We start from the raw sequence: 8,195 nt of genomic DNA, 5'->3' as shown, positions 1-8,195 counted from the left end.
CTTCATGCTTGAAATCTACTTTGAAACTTCTCATGGAAAAATTTAATGTTGTTGACATATGGAGGGAGAAGTATGTGAATGATAGGCTATACACCTGGAGCAACAGAGATGGCTCTAGACAGTCACGTATAGACTTCTGGCTTGTTTCTGAGGTGTTAGATAAAAATAGCGTTACTGTTAATATTTTGACAACTCCATTGACTGACCACAAGGCTGTTTTCATTAGCATAAATTTTTTTGCTGGAGCATCTTGCGGTAGAGGGGCTTCTTACTGGAAGCTGAACAGCTCCCTGCTTAAACATGACTCAGTGAAGGCAAAGCTGAAGAGGCTGATCACCCATTACTGGGACAAAGCCCAGAGGGATGGTATGTTTAGTTGTAACTGGGAGCTTTTAAAGTTTGAAGTTGGGAAATTTTTGAGAAAATACAGCAGCTCGCTATCCAGATCTAGATGTTTTTTGGAGGAGGGGATTGTTTCAGAGATCACTACCCTTTCCAGTTTACCTCCTGGGAGTCTATCGGATGAGGAGAGGTTAAGGATACTTGAGCTACAGAGCAAATTAGATGATGTGTACAAAGCAAGAGCAGAGGGGGGTTTTGTAAGGTCTCGACAGGAGTGGCTGGAGCATGGGGAGCAAATGTCTGCATATTTTTTTAAGCTTGAGAAGTCACGAGCTAAACTTAATTCTGTTTTTCAGCTGAACGTCGGGGGTAGTGTTACCAGTAACCCAGAGGAGATTTCCAGCTTTTGTTATAACTATTACTCCACATTGTACGAATCCAAGTTTAGTGAGGGTGACTTGGCAGCCTTTTCTAAATATCTCGGCACCTTGCCTTGCCTTAGTGAAGATGAAGCATTAGTATGTGACTCTTCAATTACTGTGGAGGAAATTATGGATGCCATTATATGCCTTAAAAATAATAAGTCACCGGGCAATGATGGGATCACTGCTGAATTTTATAAGCTCTTTCCTGAGTTAATTGCTTCCTTTTTGTTTGAGGTTTATTCAGACAGCATTGCTAGAACTGCTCGTCCCGCTAGTATGATGCAAGGCGTAATTTGTTTAATTCCTAAGCCTAAAAAAGACTTGCTCTTGCTTGACAATTGGAGACCAATTAGCTTACTTAACACACACACACATTTTCAAAACCACTTGTCCCAGATGAGGTCGCAGGGAACCGGAGCCTACCCGGCAACACAGGGCGTAAGGCCAGAGGGGGAGGGGACACACCTAGGACGGGACGCCAGTCCGTCGCAAGGCACCCCAAGCAGGACTCAAACCCCAGACCCACTGGAGAGCAGGACCCGGTCCAACCCACTGCGCCACCACACCCCCCCTTACTTAACAATGATTATAAAATTTTTGCCACAGTATTTGCCAGAAAATTTAAGCAAGTGTTAGATTCAGTTACTGAGGAAAATCAATCTGGGTTTATTAGTAACAGGCATATTTTCAATAATATAAGATTGGTCCTAGACCTCATTGATTATTCTGATTTTGTTGCTGATGATAGCTTTATATTGTTTTTGGATTGGAGGGGTGCAGTGGTGCAGTGGGTTGGACCATGGTCCTGCTCTCTGGTGGGTCTGGGGTTCGAGTCCTGCTTGGCGTGCCTTGTGATGGACTGGTGTCCTGTCCTGGGTGTGTCCCTTACGCCCTGTGTTGCTGGGTAGGCTCTGGTTCCCCGTGACCCTGTATGGGCCAAGCGGTTCTGAAAGTGTGTGTGTGTGTGTGTGTGTGTGTGTGTTTTTGGATTTCTACAAGGCTTTTGATACTGCTTAGCACCCCTTTATTTTTTATTGCTTACGTAGTTTTGGATTCGGTAATTACTTTTGTAGCGCAGTGAAAGCCCTCTATACAAATGGTAACAGCTCTGAGAAGTTGAGTCATGGCACCTCTCAAAGGTTCGCTCTTAAAAGAGGTATTAGGCAGGGGTGCCCGGTTTCTGTGTACCTCTTCCTTCTGGTCGCTCAAGTCTTTTGTCATTTTATTAAGTTAAGTAGTTTGGAGGGTATCTCTATTGCAGGGAGAAGTCTTATTATAACTCAGCTTGCGGATGATACAGCTTTGTTCTTGAGAGATGTTTCGCAGGTGCAACCTGCTGTTGAGTTGATTGAAGTGTTTTCTAAGGTTTGGGTGTGTGCCTTAACCTTAAAAAGTGTGAACTGCTTGCTTTGAAGGATTGTCCTGTAACATCAATTAGTGGCATCCCTGTTAAAGAAAAGGTGAATTATTTAGGGATTTGGATAACTAAGGATCCACTGGACAGAATTGCTTTTAACTTCTACCCCATGATTGAGAAGACAAGGACCAGATTCAATCTTTGGTTGCAGATGGACTTGTCTTTAAAAGGGCGGGTCCTTCTGTCCAAAGCAGAAGGTATTTCTAGGCTCACTTATGTTGCCTCTTCGGTACATTTAGACAGCAAAACTGCTAAAACAATAGACCGGATGCTCTTCGATTTCTTATGGAGAAATCGTGTCCACTATATCCGGAAGTCTGTGGTTGTCAACTCATATAAGAACGGTGGGCTTGATTTCTTGGACTTTGCTAGTTTGAATATGACTCTTAAAATTAACTGGATGAGGCAATTTCTGAGACATGATGCCTCCATCTGGAATTTCATTCCGAAATTTGTTTTTGACCAACTCGGCGGTCTCTCCTTCCTTCTGATGTGCAATTATAACGTAGAGAAGTTACCTGTTAAATTGTCAGCCTTTCGCAAACAGGCGCTGTTGGCTTGGAAACTAATTTACAAGCACAACTTTTCTCCGCACCGGTACTATATTTGGAACAATAGTGAGATCCTGCAGAAGGGTAGGAGTATCTTTTCAAGGAGTTGGTTTGACAGAAATATCCTTCTGGTGGGCCAGCTGATGACCTCACGAGGAGTTCTCATGAGTTACACTGACTTTATATCATGTTTTGGATTTCATGTCACAAAGGAAGAGTTTGGCCTGGTAATGCAGGCTATTCCTAATGGTTCTGTGACTCTGCTTGGAGGTGTCTCTTACCCTGCTGTTGTTTCTATAGCGAACCCAGTTGATACTCGATGTGGAAGGATCTGTTTTTCGCAGTCTCTCAGAAATAATAACAGAGCGGTTCGGTCTTTGTTTCGGAATGAAGTTGCCACCTTACCTTATGTCACTGCTTATTGGAACTCCTTTGTTGACGAGGTCCCATGGGAGAAAGTTTGGCTGTTGACTCACAAATATTTCTTAACCAACAAGGTTAGGGAAATCTCTTTCAGGATTATACACAAATTCTATCCTATCAAGCATTTTCTTAGAAAATTCAAGGAGGGGATTGATGTAAATTGTTCTTTTTGTAGCCTTCGCCCAGAGACGGTGCCTCACCTCTTTTGGCACCGCCGTTATACCAAACAGCTATGGAGAGATGTCTCAAAATGTATTATTGATAAACTGTGTAAGGATTTTGCTTTGTATTATGAATGTGTACTGTTTGGGTTCTTCCATTTTGATAAGCACACAGAAAAACAGGCTTATATCATTAATTTATTAATCATTTTGGCTAAATATCATATACACAGGTCAAAATTTGCTAATAAAAAGCCTATATTTTCTGTTTTTCTTAAAGTTAAGCAGTACATTAACACTATCAAGGAGTGTGATAATAAGAAGGCTATTAAGACTGTTTCTTATTGTGATATTTTTAAGGTCTTGATGTAATATTTGGTTATTGGAGTGTTTTATAATTTCCTTATTCCCCCTGGCTAGGTTGACTGTTCTGGATTAAATTAATGTTCTGGTATTGTGTGTGTGTGTGTGTGTGTGTGATTTGTTCAATTAAAAAAAATAAATAAATAAATAAATAAATAAATGGCTTTAGGAAATGTTAAAATGGACGAGGAAGAGGGCGCAGTGTCACTTGGTGGAAAAAAAAAAAAAAAAGGCGAAATGCCTCCTCTGGCTCCTCCCGTGAATCTCCCGCTCGCTCGCTGAGCTCTGGCGCAAAAGAGTGAAATATAATCGACCCGCCGCGACTTCCGGCGGAAATAGCTTTACTTGACGTGTTTCCGCTCTGCAAACAAACAAGCGTCATTTGTGCGCATTTTAAATGTTTGGGAATAAGACCAGGAAAGGTGTGAAACTAGGACAGAGAGGGGCCGATGGTGAACGACAAGAGGCGGTGATCGATGACAGCTGTTTCCTGTCAGGAGCGAACGCGCCATACAAGTTTACATTCGCTGACTGACATTAATTGATGGAGACCGCGGAGCTGCCGCCGCCAGTGCTGGGGCCGGCGAAACAGGATAAAACTCGGGTGGGACTCGAAGCCGTACTGGAACAGCGCTTACTGTTATGTAACTGTAATAACAATAACAATAACGCCCTGGAGCTGAATGTGTGAACGATCGCTCGGGAGCGAAAAGGAAGGGAGCGGGTCGCAGTTGCTGCGCTACTTGAGAAACGCGAAGATGTTTGTGCCTGTGCTCGCAGGGAGTGTGTAACAATGACCGCACTGGTGCAGAAACGCACACACACGTGAGAAAGGGAGTGTGTGACAATGGACACACAGCTGAGTGAGTGTGAGACAACTGCTGCTGTTTTCCTTTCTTGCTCATATTAATTGTATTGTTTCAGTAATACTTAGTATTAAATTTCTTCAGTCTTGGTTACTATGCTTACCTACCATTTTGAGCATCCAGCAGCTCCCACCCCTTGTGTGCATGAAGTTTTATTACCGCACTACAACAATGTTAACAACAGATTAGTGCCTCGTTGTGTTTTCTTTCTTTCAGTCTTTGTGACACTTTTGTTTTCAGCCCTTCAGTAACATGAAATGGAGGGGGGTGGAGAGAAGCCCTTGTGCATTCTCATGCTAGAATTATTCTGCGAAGAACTCTATCAGCCAAAATCCTCAAGTCACGTTTTCTCTCTGTGTGTGTGTGTGTGTCGTTCCACGCGGAAGAATTCCCGCCACGCACCTGTGATAGGACCGCCACGTGGCTTCGGAGGTGGAGGAATGGCTTTTGGCTGTCTGACTCGTTTCTCCAAAGTGACGTGCAGTGCACAGCTGCTGCTACTAGTTATTTACCCACTTACACTGCTGGGTAACTTCACTGGGGTCAGTGCCTTGCTCACGCTGGGTCTTACAGCTTGAGATTGAACCTGCGACCTTTGGCTGTAACCACTACACTACCCGCTGCCCTGTTCTATAGGGAAGTGTGCGCTTGCTCCTGAAATCAGTGCTCAGCACTCCTGCCCAGTAGCTGGCGCTAGTCCATGTTTGGACTGTGCTCCTTTCTCTCGTGGGCCATCACTTTTTGCACCCTAAAAATGGCACTGAGTCTTCTAAGAAAACCTACCTAATTGTCCATGGAAAGCAGGCGCTCCTGTATAGCTTCCGTTATTCTGAAAGTGTGCACGAGTCACGCTATAAATTACTGTAAATGTTACGCGACCTGTAGTTCTGAAATTGACGCTTGCATATATTCGTTAAACGCCCACTTTTCTCAAATGGAGCTTCCAGTAACGCTGTAGTGTTTAGCTGATTTAGATGACCTTTAGCTCCCTTTCTACCCAAGGTGACTGACGGCATTAGACAGTCAGGCACTCTCATCTGTATATCAGTGCAACATACACTCTTGCACATGGAGCATGGACAGTTTTACAGTCAGTTACACTACTTTCTACTCTACATACCTTGAAACAAGAAGTATGCAAAACTTATTTGTTTCAGTTTTGTCTTATTTGTACCTTGGTAATTTGAAGTAAACTTGGATAACAATGAAAGTACCATCACGTAACTACTCCTGTAATGTACTGCAAATGTTTATATGTACTCTCTATATATATATATGTGTGTATGTATATAAAATTACTAGGTAGGAATCATCGATATTTGGATAAAGTTACGCAGCTACTCATGTGATGAACATTGGTTCATATGGTGAAGGAAACTGACTGCAATCACACGTCTGTATCTAAGTGTCTCTTTCTGCTAATGTAATGAACACATTGTATTTTCTATGAGATGTTCGTCACTTCAGGGAAAAGTGTCTGATAAATGAATAGATGTAAATGTAGTTATTCATTGTATTTCAGTAACTGTGTTTTCCTGTAATGAATGTAATTGTGAGTGTAATTAATATGGCCCTTAATGCCTTAGCAGGGTTAGTTTGGGTTTATTATTTTTGTTTTGGTTAAATTTAAGTAATAAGTGTAATTTTTTTATAAAATGAAACAAAGTAATTTCATTTTAAGGCACCATATTTTTTCACAATTGCCAACTATAAGTTTAAACTCATGAATGAAGCATTAGGCCCACTTCTCCATAGTTTGTCTTTACTGTTTGCACAGTGTTTAAGAACTGCGTAAAATAGTGTAAACCTGAGATCTGCGTGTTGTGATGTTAAAACTGCAAAGAACACTGTAAAGTATAGTGTTGCTTCGAGATGCACCGGGAATTTTGTGCTCCAGTCGCCCTTCTGCATGGAGGCCTGAGGCCCAGACAGTGCTTTTGAGCCGTCACCACCAGGCAGTGCTGCCCTGTCTGCTCAGGTTTACCGGCTGTGTTTTCTCAGTGTCCCGTATCCCCGTGCCCGCAGCTCAAGGGAAGCCTGTCCTGCGTCAAGGGGGACCTGTTCACGTGCCCGCCCCACGAGGCGTTGGCGCATTGCATCAGCGAGGACTGCCGCATGGGCGCCGGGATTGCCGTGGAGTTCAAGAAGCGCTTCGGTGGCGTGGAGGAGCTGAAGGCACAGAGTGAGTCGGAGCCTTATGGCATCTCGCCTCCTCCCCATCGCTCTCTCTCTCGCTGTGTCCCTCTCTCACACACAAATGCAAACAGTTGAGAGCACGTGATGCCAAACAGCCAGTGAGTGGATGCTCTGTGCCCTTGTTTCACACAGAGAAGAGGACTGGCGAGTGTGCGGTGCTGAAGCGGGACTCTCGCGTCGTGTACTACCTGGTAAGAGCCGCGGCACGACGCCACTAAGGGATTCTGCTGGCTCAGGGTGGGGCCAGGCAGCGGTGATGGGCGTCCTCGTCCAGCAGGTTTTCAGCACAGGTCCCTGTCCTGCTCCAAATGCCTGGCCAGGTGACCAAGAGGAAAGCAAGCCAGAAGCCCACCTACGACAGCCTGAGGAGGAGCCTGGAGGCCATGAGGGTTCACTGCATACAGAATGGTGTCACCAGCATTTCCATGCCACGGTACGTGTTGCTCGCAGCGGTACAGGTGCATTTATTAATTTAGCAGACGCTTTTCTCCAGAGCAGTGCACATGTCAGAGAACAGTATAAAGAGTGCATTACACCAACAGAAGATGGCCAAACTAGACTGCAAAGCATGCAAACTGGGCACATTAACCACTTTGTGTGTCTCCGTCTAGGATCGGATGTGGTCTCGATCGCCTTGATTGGCGCCAGGTGTCCGTCATGGTCGAGGAAGTGTTCCGTGATACCGGCGTATCCATCACAGTGTACGCTCCGTGAGAGCCGGGGCTGCTTGAGCACTCATTCCAGGACACGGGCCTTGTGGGAGCAGCACCTAGTGCTGCCACACACACACACACACACACACACACACACACACACACACACAGAGAGAGAGAGAGACCATCCCTCCTGGGCTGTCATCAGCCTTACGCAGCCCTACAGACACATACATCCATAGTTCCATGTGAGTTCTGCTGCATTCACATGTGCACTAGCACTTAAGTTTCACAGGAGATGTGTGACCTTTGACATGTTTGAGAAGTTTTGTATCAGCACTCGGACTTTACAGTTTTTGTTCTGTAGACTGCACCCCTTTTGACAGGTAATTGCGTGATGACTTGTGTGGAGTGAGCTGAGCTCTCGCTGCTGTGAAGAACACCATGCAGCAGTACTCTGAAACCCTATTTCGGTGGCTCTTTACTGTAAAAATGCCACCAGCTGCCCTGCTTTTGTCTGCTTATCTGTTACTCTTGGGGTTCTGTTCCTGTTCTTTGATAAAGGACTCTGAATTTTGGTTATATTCTGTGTCTGTGTGTGTCTCTAAGTTAATAGTGTCCATTTACAGGCTGAAAGGGGGGGACAGCTGGCTGTCTCAACCCTGGGACCAGCACTCACCTGCTGCATCTGAAGTCATGGGGCCTTTTGGGAAGGGGGTGGAAGGCTATGGAACTCAGAAGACTGATCTACTGTGTCACAAATACCAGTTAAAATGCAGAGTCCAGAAACAAGACATT

General features: G+C 44.6%; 1 protein-coding gene across 2 annotated transcripts; it reads left to right on the top strand.

The window, feature by feature from the left end:
• The first annotated feature begins 4,026 nt into the window (after nucleotides 1–4,026).
• Nucleotides 4,027–8,178, top strand: LOC108931231 (ADP-ribose glycohydrolase OARD1). 2 transcript variants are annotated; one of them, XM_018746891.2, is made up of 5 exons: nucleotides 4,027–4,286; nucleotides 6,574–6,730; nucleotides 6,877–6,935; nucleotides 7,065–7,177; nucleotides 7,356–8,178. In XM_018746891.2, the coding sequence occupies exons 1-5, from the start codon at nucleotides 4,227–4,229 to the stop codon at nucleotides 7,456–7,458; spliced, it is 492 nt and encodes a 163-aa protein (XP_018602407.1). In that variant the 5' UTR covers nucleotides 4,027–4,226; the 3' UTR covers nucleotides 7,459–8,178. The 2 variants fall into 2 exon arrangements, with proteins under 2 accessions (XP_018602407.1, XP_029103322.1); XM_029247489.1 differs by lacking the exon at nucleotides 4,027–4,286 and adding an exon at nucleotides 4,293–4,545 and having other exon boundaries at nucleotides 6,550–6,730.
• The last annotated feature ends 17 nt before the right edge of the window (nucleotides 8,179–8,195 follow it).

The sequence above is a fragment of the Scleropages formosus genome, chromosome 2, assembly GCF_900964775.1.
Source record: "Scleropages formosus chromosome 2, fSclFor1.1, whole genome shotgun sequence".
Taxonomy (NCBI): domain Eukaryota; kingdom Metazoa; phylum Chordata; class Actinopteri; order Osteoglossiformes; family Osteoglossidae; genus Scleropages; species Scleropages formosus.
The sequence above is the reverse complement of the archived record's forward strand: the minus strand, read 5'-3'. Positions and strand labels throughout refer to the sequence as shown.